At 40.7% G+C, this 18,647-nt stretch overlaps 1 protein-coding gene across 1 annotated transcript in view; it reads right to left on the bottom strand.

Annotated features, from left to right (window-relative positions):
• Positions 1–18,647, bottom strand: part of CDH8 (cadherin 8) — a 148,067-nt gene that overhangs the window by 87,271 nt on the left and 42,149 nt on the right. Inside the window, exons 4-5 of the mRNA XM_058813798.1 lie at positions 17,091–17,385; positions 70–189 (exon numbers count right to left, since the gene is read on the bottom strand). Coding sequence (XP_058669781.1) covers positions 70–189; positions 17,091–17,385 — 415 coding nt within the window. The remainder of the gene's footprint in view (positions 1–69; positions 190–17,090; positions 17,386–18,647) is intronic.

Raw genomic sequence — 18,647 nt, 5'->3', positions numbered from 1 at the left:
TCCCCAATTCCCAACCTAAGCCTCCCCTGGAGCAGGCTGAGGTGGTTTGCTGAGCCAGGAGTCACCTACCTGTATGGGGCTCAATAGAAAAGTAAGGCTGTCCTTCCAGAATGCTATAAACCAGCTTGGCACTGTTTCCATACACTGGATCATCTGCATCTGTAGCTGTTACTTTAGTAACAAAGGTGCCTAAATAGAAAGAATACACACAATTAATGTTTACACTCACTAGAAATTTGCATATCTTATTCAAAAACTAATTTGAAACAAAAATTCATTTCCTTGGGAGCTGTGTAACAATAATAAAAGAAGGAAAAAAATATCAGTAACAAGTTAAAATATTGCTTGTGGAACAGAAACAAAACATTTTCCTTCAAGCTGATGTGTGCCAGCAGCCTGAATTTCTGGGTAGAATAAAAGCCCTTTTAGTATCTGTATTATTTAAAGTTTCTTTGTAGAATGCATTTAAAGCTACCCAATAGATCTGTGTAGACTTCAAGCATTTGCAAAGGAATTATATCAAAGAGATACAAAACACAAGGTTAATAATACAGTATAATATAATACAGCACAATATGTTGCATTTAAGACTTGCAAATTCACATTCAAAAGAACTTTGCCAAGTTACAGAGACCAGATAGAAAAACAATAATAAAAAGGGTTCTTTTTTCTTCCCTTGGCTTGCAGCCATGATAATGATTTGATGTGGCCACAGTGACAGAGTTGGGACAACAATGATTGTCTCTGAAATGAGTCTCTGCCACTCAGGGGGCCATTGTTCAGCCAGAGTTATAAATTCCATACTCTGACAAAAATAAATAGAGGAAGAAAAAAAAAAAAGGAAATTACCCTTTTTATTTCTTAGACAACATGCACTTGCCATTTCTGTAAGAAGCAAAATGGAATGAAATTTGGTTGGTTGCATTAAGGTTGCTGCAGAGAGGGTTTTTTTGGCTGACATTAAAGTATGATGGCGTTAATTAGGCTGACAATAAAGACAATATCTACAGAGGGAGAGCAAGCAAGAGAAGGAGAAAGGTTAAGGGCTGAATTATGTTCAGAAAGGAGAATAATTACAGCATCCACCAAAAAAAATCACCCTTTCTGGATATGCTAATAAAAATAGCCTCGTGTTCCTTCTGTGTGTGTGCTGTGAATCCTGATCCCATGGCCCTCCAGGACAGCAGAGCAGAGGGAAGGAGAAGGAGATCCTTTTGGCACAGCCTTGCTCCTTGCCCTGTGCTCCCTTTCCCTCTCTGCATGGCAGCTCTGTGGGTTACAGCACATGTAAATTATTTAGAGAAATGTTTGCATATCCAGATACAATTTGCATATGTCCCAAGAGCTGCCATTCCACCCTTTCCCGACTGGGCAGTCAACACCAGGGCAGGCTGTGGGGCTGGTTTGGGAGGGCAGGATTTGGGAGGATGGAGAGCAGCTCTCCTAGAGAGCACAGCTTCTGCAGGGACTGCAGCTGGGGCAGGTTGGCCACGTGGAACTAATGGGATAATTCTCAGTGAAGGGAATATGGGTGGCAGAAATACATGTCACTAGAGAAAAAAATGGCTTTGGCTGCTATTGGTAATTTATTTTTTTTGTGTAAATTTATCCATTCTTACAGGGGAGAACATCAGCAAAGGGAGGCAGAGGATAAGTGTTCCCCCAGCATCTCTCCTGGGCTCAGCAGGGGCCAGAGGAGTCCTGCATATCCCATGGAAAAGGAATATTATGTCACATCTCTCTTTCATACACGCTTGCTGAACCTGTTTTATAAATATGCAAACTGTTCATGTTTGAAGCTAAACTGTATTTGATGCTGAAAGGTGATCGTACACCTAACCTTTAACAGAATAGTTTTTAACCTGTCATGGGGCCTGAGAAATTGAGTTTCTCCTCAGCTTGGTGGTTTGCTTGTGAGGAATTAACATCAGAAATTTATTGTCTGCCCAGTGACAGCAACCAGACAGCAACAGACAACTCCTGACAGCTGTGAGTGGAAATGATAAAGGGGACAGGTGACACTTGTGGTGCCCAGCCCTGTGGCAAGTCCAGCAGCCTCAGCCTACAGGAGATACCCTCAATGTCCTCCTTCAATGGAGAGAGGAAAGGGAAGCAGCCCTGGGCACACTGAGAGATCATGGCACAGGCTGCAGGAAACAGGGAAAACAACAATGAGAGAGTTTGCAGGAAGAGAGGGGCAAAAGGCCCCGTGGTGGCTTGGCCACAGGAGTTACAAGTCTTGAGGAGCTGTAGCTGATGGGGTCATCTCACAAGTTTGATGCCTTGAGAGGCTGCCCTAGAACAGAGGCTGGACAGAGCTACAAAATAAAGCAGGGATTTACTAAAAGGCCTCGATGGATCCACCTTGGGCAGCACAAGAGCCCAGCCAGGGCTGCACCCAAGATGAACCAAAATGGTCCCAAAATGCACGGCCGGGCACGGGCTCTGTCACTGTGATCAGTTCTGCTCCATTTGCACCTTGCAGTTCATTGTCCCATTCCAGCCTTAGCCCAGGCAGTCCCACCCTGCTTGTTTTTCTCTCTCCAGCCCACGGGGTTTGTGCTCTTGGGCTGAGATTTGGATCATTTGTCCTTGGTGCCCAGCTGGAGCAGGAATTGTTTTGTCTCCCTGCTCTGTGCACAGAGCTCACCATCCCCTCATATGAAGCCCAGACCCACACACTAAAACAGCACAGAGTCTGACAAAATAGAAAAGCCAAACCTGAGGCATCATTTCCCCCCTGAAATTCTGTTGGTTCACTTTTTGTACTCACACCCATTAGCAGGGCTCTTTCTGCTGTTCCCACACACAACCATCCCTCAGCCCAGCTGATCTCCCTGGACTCTCTGGAGCTGAGCCCCACAGACCCAGCACATCCCAGCCCATCCCAGCCCATCCCAGCACATCCCAGCCCATCCCAGCACATCCCAGCACATCCCCAGGCTCCCTGCAGCCCAGGGCTGCTGTCCCAGGGTGACACCAGCCATGAATGCAGGCTCAGAGCTTCCTCCAGCTGGATTCAGGCTGATGTAGCAGTGATGTGCTCATTTCTGTGCCTGCTATCTTAGAACTGGTGGTTTGTAATCTCCTAAGACAGAAGAGGTTTGTGCAGAACATCATACAATGGGACAGGGCTGGGGAAAGATAAGGCTCATCACAAAGTGAAAATTTTAGTTGGAGTATTTTATCAGGACTGTTTCATTTTGTTTCCATTATATATTTTATATACAAAGGAAAATAAAGAAATAAAACTGTTGACTTCTTGGAGATTGTGTTTGATTTTCCTAGCTGGCTCTCATTTCAAAGGCCTTCAGAAATAATTACATTGCTTGTTTAGAAAGATTCAATATATAATTTCTATTCTTATCTTACTTCACTTGAGAATTCCTGAAGACTTTCTATAGATATTTATTTCAAGATTCCCAGACTTGAATGGATGTGCTGATTCTTTGATAAGCACCAAGTGCTCATTAGATACTAAAGTTGAATACACCCTAATAAAAAGAGTTAATCAGTGTCTAACATTGCTTCAAATCCTGATGCTAAGCTACCATTCTTGTGATATAAAATAATTCAATCACTTATTGAGATCCCAAGTTCAACTGAAGTTTATAAATGTATTAAAAATACATGGGTTATATGTGTGTCAGTATTTCCTGTTACAGTACACATAAGGCAGGGGGAAAGGCATAATCTTCTTTTTCTTTCCCTTACAGGTTACTTGAAGTGTGATTATAATCTCACCTAACAAAATTAATGAAAGGAATGTACAACTGAAATATTCTCCTGCCTCCTTAAAACCCATTTCTTCCCCAGCCAGTTTGTGCCACTCAGCACTTCATTCCCAACCATCACACTCTTCTGAGGCCTGTCAAATCCAGCCATTTGCTCCCAACCATCTTACTGATGAAAATTGTTTAGGGAAGATGTGAGCGATCATGCAACAGAAATTAAAGAAATTGCTTCCACTGTGAAATTAGCTAAGCTTTAGCATAGTTTAAATTTTATCACCTTTAATTTGATTTTTTTTTTTTTTTTTTGCTTTATGCCTTGAGTCAAATTTTCTGCAGGTGTGAAACGCACCACATTATGTTGCTCACACTGGCAATAATCAGTATACTTAGGAGCAAACCCCGTGCCCTCTGCAGCTGCAGGTGATGTTACTAAGTCAGTGCTGCCCTGGTTCCCCTGCAATGTGCTCAGAGTTCACCAATCCCACTCCCACAGGTGACAGAACCTGGGCAAAAATAAGGTTTGGAGAGCTGAGAGATTCCTGATGGTGAAAAGCAATCAGAAAAACAGGAACTCACAGTCACCATCGGTGTTCTTTAGCCAACATCCACACCAGAACTCTCCAAGCTTTGGATTGCCAATATTTAAGCAGGATTTTACTCCATGACTGACACTGCGGTTATAAACTACCCGCACATAAATATTTATTACAAGAATAATGCACCTAAAGTTTTAAAGATAAAAATTTTGCATTGAAAAAGCTGTAAGAACGCAGGGAAGGGCATTTATTAAGTAAATGCTCTTGGAAAAACAACATTCTGGGTTCTGCTCAGCAAATAAACTGCTAAGGTTTCTGTTTGTGTTTAATTTTGACTGCATTTGGCTTGTGTTTGTTGCTTTGTCAATGCTACAACAAACTCATTTAGCCAGAAACTATAAATTTGAAATGGTGCCATTTTTATAAGAAAGCCACTATTGTAGTCCAAGTCACTGTTATCCTAATTACAATAATATTGCAGTTTTATATAATCTGGCCCAACAACATAATCACTGTTTCTTTTTTGCTTTATGTACCTAATGTTGCCTTATGTAAACCAAATTCTTTTTTTCTTGAGAGATGAGGCAAATTTTCAGATGTTCTGTTAAAAAACTTAGCGTGTTTTTTCCTCAGGTACACTTTTGCAATGCTAATGACTCTTAAATATGGATTTACCCACCATAAATAGAGACTGCACAGAGATTCAACAGATGTTAATTAATGAACACTTCTAACGTGCTTTAACCATTAGCCATTGCTGATTGTTTTACTCTGTCAGTGTCAGATTGTTTTACTCTGTCTTTACAACAGGCCAGCAATCAGAGACACAATTAACAACAGGATTATTTTTACATTGCTAGGTGAGAAAGCCTGTGTTTGCTGGCAAACTAAGATTAAAAACCATCATAAAAAATAAGATGTGTGTGCTCAGCTAGGGCTTTTCTGTTGTTTTGGCTGTGGTTTTATGTGCAAGTCAGGGTACAGATTCTGCACATTAGTCAGAAAAAAAAATGCATATGCTGCCACGGGGAGTAGGAAAGCAAGTTCTTTGGGTGTGGCAGTGAAATCTGCCTACTGGGAGAAAAAAAAAAATTCCAAAAAATCAAATTTGAATGTTCTAGAGGACGTAATGCATAGTTGGTGCCAAGAATTTACATTAATCCATATTCAGTGAACAACCATTTCGTTGAAAGATTGTAATGGCTGGTAAAAATAAATAACGTGACCATAATGAAACCTGGTGGGACCATGTTGTCTCATCTTCCCAGGGACTTCTGGGGATTTTTTAATTTTTTTTTTTTTATTTTCCTTTCCTGATGCCATTTTTGGTCTCACTCTTTCTCTCCTAATCTTCCCAAATCTTGACAGGGTGAATTCTCCATTTCACTCTCAAGATCTGATTTCCAGCCTGATGAGGTATTGGAGAGGATTTGCATGACAAAGCCTCACCATTATTTGCCAACTCTTTTGTTTCCCTAAGAGCATCCTCTGCTTCAATGCTGCAGCTGGCTTTGGAGTTGGGCTGATGGAAGCCCCGCAGCCAGGGGTGGTCACACAAAGCTTTGTTTGTAGCCAGCAGGTCAGATAAGCATTCTTTCCAAAATGAAGCCTTTTCTTCACTGTCCTTCTTTGCTATAATCTCACAGGTAGCATGACAGTTGTTGTCATGGTAACAATTTTTTATTGAATAAAACTGCAATAATCTCATAAAAACCTGCATAACTTCTTGACATGTAAATTATGACTGCCTCGAAGCTGAAGGAACTTATTCTTATTAGTTTTCCATTGTTATTTTTTTAAATGGAAAAACATTGTTTCAAGCCTTATCATCCTGCTTTATTGCATGAGACCTTTTCTAAACACAAAACCTATGAATTAGAGGTTTCACTAACCAAATAAAGAAAATGTATGTGAAATAGGAATCTGCTTAAAGCTCTACAGAACTTGTTAACATATGCAAATTACCCACATAAAATATCATTGCATATCTTGGTGTTCATGCAGATACATAAATACATACACACACAAATTGTGGGAATGTTGCACGAGTGGTTAAGGGTTCTTGTGCAGATCATATGTTATTATTTCAGCCCTACCTTCTGCATAAAATTATGTAATTTTATCATTATTATTGACAGCTAGTTCATTGCCAAAGCTCCAGGAGTCCAATTTGTGGATCAGATCCCATGGGGCAGGAAGGTTCTCTCCCAAAGACCCCAAGAGCCAGGAAACACAACCACAAACAGAAGAGAGACAAGGAGTTTGTTGGACTCAATGATTCTTGAGGTTCCTTCCCAACCCAGGAATTCCATGATTTCACGATTCTGTCAGGAGAGGATGTAAATCCCCTTGGAAGCAATGCTGCCAGCACATGGTGCTGCTGCTGCCCTAACCACAGAGCCTCAGAACAACAAAAATGTCAAGGACTGCTTTGGGGACAGATGACAGAGGCTTGGGGGAGTGCTTCACATCTTCCCACACTTATAGGAAATTATGAAAAAAAAAAATCTGCTTTTTAAGTGTCCTTATTTAATCAATGAGGCAATAGATGACACCCTAAGCAGAGGTAAAAGATAGAGATACAGGTCAGAACACTCCACTGAGGGAAAAATGGGCAACCTGTGCTTGCCATGCTGGAGAAACAGGAAGGCCAGCATGCATCCTGCTGTTTCCGTGGCAGAATCCAATACGCAATCATTTCTAGAGGCAGAAATGAGAAAGAAAATTTGTGTATGGTACAGGTGTAATGCTGGTATGTTGGTGATGAGAACCACATAAATACACAGATACAAGACTTTTCTTTATCTTCTGCAAAGAGAAAAGCAACAACAAAAGCTTCCTTACAATGAGAAATTGCACAAGGAGGAATAACTTCCCAAGGGAAATAACAGAATCCTCCTCAGTGAAGAGTTCACTCTCTTGCACAGGATGCTGGAATAATGTATTCTAAGGGAAAACCCTAGAAAGACAGGAAGATTAACTAATAGGGTAATTTGTCTTTCCCAGCTGTAATTTATTTGACTCTAAGTAGTGAAATAGTGTGATGCTGTCATGATCTTGTTTATGATGATTAAGGTAAGGAAGAAGGAAAAGAGGGTTGTTCACACAACTCAGTTTTAGGCTCGACTGGCTAAATTAGACTCCTTGCTGCACCAGCTGCCTGCTCTACCTGAGGGAGGAAGACAGAATCATCTTCTCCTGGAATGCTACTTTTTTGGCTGACCAGAGAGGAACAGAAATGAAATTGGCCAGCTAATGTGAATGACTAAACTGCAGCCCTGTGACTCCTCTCTTTTGTGGCTGTACCCAAAAAAAGTCTCAGTCTCTAATTGCAGCCCTCCGGGAATGGCAGGCATGAGGAGCTGACACTCCACCAAACAGGACAAGGAGTACCCTGCAAGAATTTCTGGTTTGTTTACATCAAATTTCATCATAGAATCCCAGAATCATAGAACCATTAAGGTTGGAAAATCCCTCCCAGCCCATGGAGTCCCAGCTGTGCCCGATGCCCACCTTGTCCCCAGCCCAGAGCCCTGAGTGCCACCTCCAGCCCTTCCCGGGACACCTGCAGGGATGGGCACTGCAAAGCTCCCTGGGCAGCCCCTGCCAAGGCCTGAGCAGCCTTTCCATGGGCAAATTCCTGCTGGTGCCCACCCTGAGCCTCCCCTAGACACTTTAAGGCCATTTTCTCTTGTGTATATCTCTGTCTAAACATCTGTGTGCACTTATATACTCACATAGATGCCTGTCAACACTTTCTGAAATAAACTGCTACTGATACAGTTCATATTTTGGTTTTGATATTGAACTTGAGTGACAAAACATTAGTTGCTTATTTTGCCACTTTGTTTTATATAAGTAGTTGACTGCAATCTCACTGAAATGCACAGAAAGAAATTTTCAGGACTTTACAGACCAATAGGGGATGGCAGATGCTGCGCTAAAGAAATGGTAATCTAAACCAAAGAATAATCTAAACTAAAGCTTTTAGCACCCAAAAATGTGGCTCAATGAAAGAAATTATAAGAATCTAGCAGCTTGGTCTATAATAAATTATGTAGCACCATGCAGGAAAATGCAAGAAGCTGTTTCTTGGTTCCGACAGAAAAATAATCCTTTCATACCTTTGAAACACTAAATGATGTTTATCTCCATAAGCAGAAGAGGTATCCCAAATGTTACACATTTCTCAATGCTGGAGCAGATCCTTAAGGAGGCTAATGAAACCCTGAAAGAATGTTAATGCCATGCAGTACATGCTTGAGTCAAAACCTCTGCACAAATGCATGACCTGCCTCATGTAGCACAACAGTGTTTGTGCAGATTGCTCATGTGCCGTTTTAAGGGCTTCTTATCATGTGAGGGAAATGGGAAAAACATATTGTATGCAAATGTGTGCCTGCAGAAGTGTGAGAGGAGCTGGCAGTGCCTGGAGAAGGAGGCAGTGTGAGCAGGCAGGAGCGGAGCGGGCTGGCAGCCCCCGCTCCTCACAGCTGGATAATGAGGCTGGGGGAAGCGTGCCTGGCAAACCTAATCAACTGCATATTTCACCACTTCTTGTCTGCATAAACTAATTGTTCTGGAACTCTGATGCTGCCTCTTTAATGTAACATTTTGGAATCAGAGATAGTTTACAACGGAAATACATATTCGGATTTAGGGTTGTAGATTCCTCCCTGGCAATTATGCTGGCTGATGTTACCTGGGTTTACCTGTGTGGATCTAACAAGAAGGGACCTTCTTCTTTTTCAGCTTTAAGGCTGGCAGTTCTTTCTTGCTACAACTTATGAGATGGTGCCATTAGAGAGCCTGCAGGTATTCCTTTGCAAATTCCCCTGGGTGCCTGTTTGTTAGGATTAGTACACGGTTTGAAACATCACAAGCAACAGCAGAAGGGTAAAACATATTTTATGTTTGGCTTAAAGAATTATGTTTTCCTTTCATGCTATTTTTTTTTATTCTCCCTTTAGATATCACCCTCGCTATAGAATATTAATTGATATTTGTGAGAGAAGTGGGAAATAACTCCTCTTCTGTTCAGGACTTTTTGAAAGACTGCTTGTCTCTAATCAATTGACTATTTCATCAGCATTCATTCTGCAAGGTCCCCAGGCAAAGGCAGTAAAATTGGATGATCACTGTACACTGTATTACCAAGCAGAAAAAAAAGGTACTGTAAGTCTTGTTGATTCCAATGGAAGTTTCAGGTTATGCTCAGGTGTATTGTAAAAAAAATAGAAATAAATAATAAAGCAGCCTAGGCTGTTTACTGCAGAAATCCTTTCATTTATGACTTTGTGTGGTGAGAACAGAAAGTGGCTGATACCATCTCTCGGCTTTGATGCTCTGCTGGCTTTGTTTGGGAGAGTAAAGCCTGGAGTGCCAGCAGCTGTAACCCAGGGAGCAAAAGCAGGCTCTGAAATATTGTCCCCCCCAGGCCACTGCAGGGCCAGCAAAGGGCAGCAGAGCCCCTCTGGGCCCCAGGGAGGGGCACAGCTCCATCAGCTGCCCCAAAGCTCCAGGGGAAGCCCTACTGACAGCAGCTCCACAGGCAGCGTGAGCTGCTCTCACTGAAACACAGGAGCTGCAGATTCAGCACTTAACCAAAGACAGAGGTGTCATCAGGGCAGGGTGGGGAATGACCAGTGCCAGAGAAAACAATAAAGGATTATGAATTGCTTCTCATTTTGCCAAATTTCAAGTGTGTCCATCAGAGAGATGTCTGACACAGGCCACTTAATGAAGAATTTCAGGAGTATTGGTCCCTGATGTTCCAAAGACAAGTCTTCATGCTGGCAGAGGAACAGAAATCACAGTAATCAAAGTTTCTGTGAAAATATTATCACACTGAGCTTAATTTTCTCACCTAGATCTTTCTACCGTTTTTGGTGAGACCTTGTCTATATTTTCAATGATTGAGAAAGGTGAGATTATGCTCCAGACCAGTTCTGTGGCATTTCACAGACAGAAACCTGTGCTGCTCTCCTTCCTCCCATCCCTCTGTTTTCCACTTAGGCATCATCCCCCAGCCAGCAATGGGCTGATGTCACCAGCCAAGCTGCTTAGAAAAATGAGATAACACAACTTCAAAGCCTGCAAAACCAAACCATACCACTCTTTGAAACATCTTTTTTTTTCCCTTCAAAATTTTACATTTGGGGAAATTGTGAAAAATCCATGCTGAGAATAGATTTAAACTTTTAACCAGAAGAGAATGCATCAGAAACCTGAGTCAGAGACTTATTTTCATACAGTCACAGAACACAAACACAATGACACATTTGATATATACAAATGGAGGCAACCACAAAGGATTTCAGAAGCAGAATATCTGCAACAAGCACAAGATGTTTGTGGCAAGGAGTCAAGAGGAAAACCACAGAAGGACAGATTCTTGTAGGTACACAGGACATTCACCTAATACTGCCAAAATCTCCTCTGCTCTGCCACCACATGATCAACATGTGACAGCTCTGTCTGTCTGTCCTCATCCCAAAACTGGAACATCATGGAAAGATGAATTCTCTATTTGGAAGAGCTCCATAAGGAACTATGTCCTCAGTTCTGATCCCTGCAGATTTTTCCTGCAGAGTTTATCTTCACTATGGGTCATCTGCACAACTTTGTGCCAAGGGAATGCATGTGTACAAAAAATGGACAATTTGTGACAAATTGCTGCCAGTGAATGAAGAGGAAGAAAAGCAGTGTTTGTCTCAGGAACCAGCACACATCAGAAGCTCATCACCTTGCACAGGAAAGTCAGGCCTTGCCCCAAGGACCAGACAGTGCCTTCAGAACCTCAACACTCCAGTATTTCCTGCCATTGGCACACACTGCTTGGAGCAATCCCAGAGATTTCAGTAATTCTGTATTGTCAATTAACTGGTTTAGTACAATAGAACAATATAGAGGGGGATAACTAAAGGATCAGCCTATAAACCCCTAAAGATTATTAATTTCATCATGGTCCTCGAGCTCATAATGAGCACATAAGAACAGTAAGAAAGATAATGACATTTTTGATTGGACCTCATGAGAAATAAAAGCACAGAAATAGCAGCAGGTGCTCAGAACTGTGTTTTCTCAGGGCTCAACAGCCAGTCAGGTTAAGGAACAGCCAGCCAACCCTGGTGTTGAATGTCCTGAGCCCTTCCTGAAGGATGTGTGTGACCATTTTAAACACACATACACACTCACCAAAGAAATCTCACATAAAACTCCTTAGTGCCACAGCTCCTGTGTGAGATTATCCACAAGAGGAACAAGTGGAGGAACAAGACAACATGAAAATATACTTTCTTTTTAACAGCTGTCATACTGTTGCCATATTTTACAAGATCTGCTGGTTTTTCTCTTAGCTTTTGCACTGCCTTTGCATTCACCCTTTGGGCTAATGTGTACTTGACCCCTTACTCCACAATTTTGTGACAAACTATCATTGATTTAACAGTCATGCTCAGTGCCTTAAAAATCAATGACAAAAACCCCAGCAAGACAGTGTGGTTGATCTCGATGACATTTCAGGTCAGGTTTTTATCACAACTTTCTGATTTGTCAAGTTATTTTATCACTATTCATGTCAGACATTGCGTGTTGATTTCATATGGAGCAGATTTTGTCCTTCTGTAAACAATTTGCAAGTGGAAGAGAATAAATATCTTTGGGTAAACTGGAAAACAAAGCTGCACTATGTAGAGTGGTCCTGATGCACCTGGCTGGACTAAAGAACTCTGCTCTGCTTTAAAAAAAAAAAAAAAAAAAAAAAAAAAAAAAAAAAAAAAAAAAAAAAGATGATAGAATTTCTTATCTGCAGTGGTGTAATCAAGGGCAAACCTTGATTCAAGGGAAAACATTCCTAAGTAGATGTGCTTGTGCCAAAACTGAAAATTGATATTCTGACTCAACTGAAAGCCTAAGCCCTTTCCAGTAAAGACCTTTCATGGAAGCATTAGAGGACAAAATATATTATAATTCTAAGCTTTTCCATATTGTTACTATTTTCAAGTGGCAAAGGCAAAAGCATTTCTAGAGCAATGTCAGACTGAATGCCACTGTGTCTATTTTTTTTATGACTGTCAGGAGAAGCCTTAATATTTGGAAATTTTTAATTAAAGTTTTCCTGTTTACCTTAATTCAGGCAAACTATGAGAGAATTCTCTTCCCTTCTGGCTTTTATTCTTTTTCCATCTGTGTCCTTTTTTATTTCACCAACACGTTTGTCACTCTGCTTCAGTTGTCTCCTGTCTTTCTACATGACACTCGCTGTCTAAACACTCCCAGCTTCGCCGAGAGCGAAATCAAGAGATTTCACTCCTCATTCCTCCCCTGAAAAAAGGGTTCCCAAAACTCTGCTGTCAGGAGACAATAGCCACTTTGGCTCCCATTACCACCTCTGCTCATGTTTTGGGGAATTCATGAATCTGTGTGTAGCTGAGAAGGTAACACAGAAACAGAACATGCTCAAGGGAAGGTGTGTTTTATTTTTTTTCCTCTTTTCTTTCTTTTTTTTTTTTTTCTTTAAATAAGCTACAGAACTTGTTCCAATTACCCTTATGGATCTTCTTAGCTTGCTCATTCATTTACATATATTCTGTCTTCGTTGCAGGCATAGATACAGAGCTCACAGACAAATGGGGGGGGAAAAAAATAGAGTCTTGGGGTTCTTACTCCCAGAAGCACACATAAATCCTTTTTTTTTTTTAAGGTTTTAACTGAGTTTCTACCCCAGTGTGCCCTTTTAGGCTTAAAAGTGATTAAACAAGATTTACAGAAAAAATTAAATTATTTCCTATTTGTAATACTTTCCATAACGAAGTAATTCCACAGATTTCACTTTTTGATCTTTAATTCTTTAAGAAAATTAATACCATAATTAAAAGATTAAAGTGCACAGTTTCACCAAAGAACATATTCTCCATATGCACTATTAGCTTTCACAAGCAAATTCATCATTTTTGGAGGTGGGGAGCAGGGCTTACTATGGTAGATTATGTGGGAATTACAGTAAAAAGATTCAGTTTAGTTCTTAAAACTTTTTTTTTTTTTTTTCTGGAATGTGCTGGTGTGTTTGCTCAGAGAGAGAAAGAAATGATTTCAGAATAACTCAGAGCGCAGTGGTGCGGCCGGCAGCGAGCGCGAGTGTGGGAGTGTGTTCTGCACAGACAGCTGAGAAGTGAGCAGCACTCCTCCCAGAGAGAGCTCCGGGTAATACTGATCCTCTGTGCACCACGAGTGGGAGGACAGCCATGCAAATCCTTTTGTTTCAGCAGGGAAGCAGGATTTTCCAGAGAGCACCAAAATACAGAGTAAAAACCAAGCAGAGGATGAAGCCGCGGCCACGTGCGGCTCTTGGATGCTGGCACACACACAGAGCCCTCATGGGCTGGCAGGTAGGGACAGAATCCCAAAACTGGGGTGGAAGGGGCCCTAAAGATCATCCAGTGCCACCCCAGCCATGGCAGGGACACCTTCCACTGTCCCATTGGGGCTGCTCCAGCCCCAGTGTCCAGCCTGGCCTTGGGCACTGCCAGGGATCCAGGGGCAGCCCCAGCTGCTCTGGGCACCCTGTGCCAGGGAACAATTCCTTCCTCATCTCTAATCTAAACCTGCTCTCTGTCAGTTTGAATCTGGTTTCACATCCCCATAGTGTTTCATTCCAGTTCTAGATAGTCAAAATAACACCTGACATTCCTATAATAGATCTCCTCTAGCCAGGAGCATGAGCCCAGGTCTAAGGCACCTATTAGAAAAACTGCATCGTGTTAGAACCTTAGAACAATGAAGGTTAAAGCCTACATCTGTATTTCGTGCATTGCCTTCCCCTGAGGCCCAAAAATAAAATGCCTTGTACCACATCCTTGTTACATAAGCACTATATATAGAGAGCATATGAGTTCCTCTTCTGTTTCAGAGCAGAAAATTGATATAAGCATTTTGAGGAAAGAAAAGGTTCAGCAGAACTTTGTTTTATCCTAAGTAAGAACACTGCCTAGTGATGTCTGTGTTGTACACAAGTCAAGGCAAGTAATTGGCAGTGGGTGGAGATCTCTTTAAGGGAATTAAGTAAGTGGATAATGGAAGTGAAATACTCTTAGCGGGGGGAAAGTGAAAATTCCTTGAACTCTGAAAGGAGACAATTTTTTTTTTGGTAAACATTAGAGAAGAGCTAATCTAATTTTAAGAGGACTAAAAAAAACTTCAAAAAACCTGAAATAATCTACAGAGAATCTTTTCCTTCATCTTTTGATGTTGCTACCTGTGGGTGAAGGGAAAAAAGCAGAAGGAAATAGTAACAGCAACATTAATGAAGGGTAGCACTCTCATATTCTACTTTGCAGCCTTGACATTTGGTTCCATCAGAGATTAAGACACAGACTCCACTGCCTCTACTTCAGAGCCTTCACACTCACTCCTGTCCCATTAATGCAATCAGAAACATTCTCTGAGTTTTGAAGCAACAGCAGTGAAATAGATTTTGTTTCTCAACAAAAGAGCAGGGGTGCACATTGGTGCTTCTGTGGAGCAGCCGCTTGGAAATCTGCACCCCTAGGAATGTCCTGTAAAACAGCTGGAAGGGCCAGGGATCCTAAGGGATAAATGTGCAAAACTCTCAGAGTCACAGTAATAAACCCCAGACCTGTCAGCCAATCTATTGCAAATCGCCACCACATAGGTTGTTTTAGTAATGTTAACAACCATTTTTATTGTTAGAACACGCTTTTTTCTGGACAAAACTCTTTCATGCAGCCTAGCAAACCATAAGAATACGGAACTTTGTCATTTCAGAGGCAGTTCAGTGTCTCTCTTTTCCCCAAGATGTTTGGGGAACAGATGAAACATTTTCCTGTGGAGCCAGACCCTTTTGCTATTCCCTAAACTACATCCAGCCATTGGTCATTTCTGCTACAATCCTCTATAATAGTTTTCCTACATGAAGTTTTAACTTATAATTAATCTCTCATTACCTTTCTTCACACTTTTCCCTCCTCTTTCACTCTTTCTCCATTCTTACTTTACCTCTCTTTCACTAGTATTTAATCTTTTATTCTCTTTTATTCCCTTACTCTCATTGCATTTACCATCTTTTAAACCTCATGTTAACAATTTATTAGATTTTTCTTCATCTCCTGATTAGTTTCCTCTCAAAGTTTTCAGTTTTGGGCGTTTTTTTCTTCTCTTCTTTACAGTGCATACTGCTTGAATAAAGGCCATGTCTTTATCACAGAATATAAATATGCACAGATATAAATATTTTTATATAGGTTTTGTGATCAGAAACCATCTTTTCTTTTCTTGCATATATCTTTCTCCTTTTTCTCCTAGAATACTACATAAATCCCATTTACATAAGGAGTGACAGCATTCAATTTTCCTTCCTCCTTCTCCCACACTGTTCTGTTTTGGTTTGGTTTTCTATTCTCAGTTTATTTAATTAAGTAATTTGCTCACCTAGAGCTTGGCTGAAATATCTTCTGAAAGCAGATCCATATTATGTTTGTGCTGCTGTATAATTAAAAGTAACTCAACATATAAATGCTATGGTTTAGTAAAAGAATTGAAATGCAGGCTCAAAAAATCACATATCATTTTTGGCACAATGAAGATTTGAAAATCTGTTGGAGCAGAGTTGATTTAAAAGATGAAGTGTCAGGTTTGACCGTGCACTCACACTTGCATTTGACAATGACTCGGTGGAACTCTCTGTGCTGTGAGTGAGAGGATGGTTCTGGCTCCTCACATTTCTCCTCTTTTTAGCTAAATAACAGAGAGTGGTGTTTTTGAAACTTTGTGATAGGGCGTTGCTTTATTCCACAAAGTGCCTTGGCACTCCTTCAATTACCTTGCTTTGACAGATGTAGACAAATCACTGAAAAGCACATTATCCTCAACCCAACACTAAAATGCATTAGAATTTCCTCTGCATTTCATAGCCAGATTTTGATGCCTTTGCTCATGCTGAATTTTTGTATTGCCCTAAAATGGATTCTCTTGGTTTGGTGGGTTTGCTTCCCTTGGTTTCAGTGACAGCTGAAGGTGAGCTGCACTCTATGTGTGTCCTGGGGAGTGTCAATATCTGCCTCTGTAAGGACATTCACTTGCACACACAGGGAAAAACTATGCAGAAAAGATTCTAATATATTAATCCACGAAGAAATAGATTCACACTAATCCGACAAAATGAATAAATATAAGTAAAATACACTAAGAAGATTATGTTCTTCTCCTTTCTCTTTTCTGCTTTCACACAGTTTATTTCCTTTTTCACCATCTTTTTCCACAGCTTTCTCTGCTTTTCCCTTCCATCATCCATGCAAATCCTGTGGCTAATTGGTTAAGTCCACTCTACAGCCCAACCATCAATTCCCAGACACAGCATCTTTCATTTCAATGTTTTTCCCTGATTAGAGTTGCACTTAGAGGAAAACAAATAAGTATGTATCAATGCCCTGCAAGTGTAGGAAAACAACAAACAGATAATTAAACATCAACAAAATATCAATAGGATTAAAGCATCATGCTGGAGCAAATCTTGATAAATCCTTCTCAATAACAATTCTCTAACTGCAGTGTCAGAAGGGAAATATAAATTTAGCCCATTAAAGTGTTGTTGGACAAAGAGACATTAATACAGCTGTTAATCATTTCCTTACTACTGAGGGACTCGGCTATTGTGCTGCAGACGAAAGCTCTGGCCAAGAAAAGATTTGAAAATAAGCAAATGAATGCTAACAACATAATAAATACCTTATTATTCATCACCAACTCAACAGCCTCCTGGCACAGCCCAGGCTGTGAGCAGGGAGAGCTCGCACATACGTACCCACTACAGACATTTCTGGCACCGTGGCGTGGTAGGGGCCCTCCACAAACTCAGGAGCGTTGTCATTGATGTCCTGGACCTTGATGATGAATTCTGAGGGGGGCTCCAGGGGCTGGTTTGTGTCCCTGTCCACGGCCTGGGCTGTCAGGGTGTACTCAGCCTTCTCCTCCCTGTCCAGCCTCTTCATGGCGTGGATGTCTCCAGTCTTGTCGTTGATCACAAAGATGGTTCCAGCTCCATCTCCTGACAGGATATATTTGATTTTGCTGCTGCCAGGGTCCAGGTCTGTGTGTAGCTAAATAGAAGAAAAAAATTTTAAAAAAAGCATTTTAGAGACAAAAAAAAATGTACACAAGGAATTTTGGGGTTGTTTTAATTTTTCTTTGGTCTAACTCTACATTTTGTCAGCTGATCCTTTGTGCTTCAATCCCAGCACCAGTGATCCACAGCTCAGCTTGAATACACATGGAGAGCAGGGATTTGTATGCATACTAATCAAAAATTGATGCAATCATAGGCATAATTAGACTTTCTATTTAAAAAGCAGCTGTTATATATATTTTAAATCCCCATTCTAAAATGTAAATGCCTTCAGAACCATCATCAGCCCAAAGGAACAAGTACAAAATGTCCTTAACCTATTAGATCAAAGGGTGAGGGAAGGGTTAACCATAGCATATGTTTTAATCTAACCTCTTCTTTTTAGTTATTACTTTCAACTTATTTCCAGGTGACTGGAAATGGCTGAACACTGGCATCTATGGAATCTTGTCACAGACAGCAGTCAGAGAAATTAAAAACCCTATCACAACTCAGATCTTTGCAGAACTTAAAAGTTTCTAAGATCTTTATTCCAAAAGTACATGCCCTGGTAGAAAAACACTTGCACACATCTTTCTATTCTCCTCAAAGCCCCATCAAGAAAAAAAATTCCATTAAATTTGTGTTTGGCTTTTCAAAAAACAAGAGAGAATTACAATAAACTGAAGCAGTATGAGAAAGATATTATTTATTTTTAATGTTTTTATTAATTAAAAACCAGGGGACAAAGGACTTTCATTGATTTTTTTTTTTTTAGGCTCAGAGCCAAATACTGCATATCAGATTATCTCCAATAATTTTTAAGTTGTGAGAATGGGAACTGGTTGGATCATATGTATCACTGTCAACACATTCAAAAATACAGGATAATAACTTGAATACCCAGTAATAGGGGTTTAAATTCTGTTTACTGTTAGGTCCAACACACTCAATATGATCAATAAGAAGTGAATAACATCATTAAAAATGTAACTTGCATCTATTATTATTTATCTCTGCCTCACAAAAGACAGTCTGAAGGAAATACGTACAACTTGCTTAGGTTGCAGCATGAGTTACAACCTGCACTAAAGGCTTTTTCCTGTTTGCTCATTCTGGGCAGACAGCTCAACAGAAGTTGTTGCTGGTTATGCATTTTACTCTCAATTGATAGCAGGGGTTGCCAGGGCCAGGCAGCAGCATCGTTTAGAATAAGAGCTGGCATTAGGATATTAAAATAGGTGTGGAAAAAAGCCT

Source organism: Ammospiza caudacuta, chromosome 13 (genome assembly GCF_027887145.1).
Source record: "Ammospiza caudacuta isolate bAmmCau1 chromosome 13, bAmmCau1.pri, whole genome shotgun sequence".
Taxonomy (NCBI): domain Eukaryota; kingdom Metazoa; phylum Chordata; class Aves; order Passeriformes; family Passerellidae; genus Ammospiza; species Ammospiza caudacuta.
The sequence above is the reverse complement of the archived record's forward strand: the minus strand, read 5'-3'. Positions and strand labels throughout refer to the sequence as shown.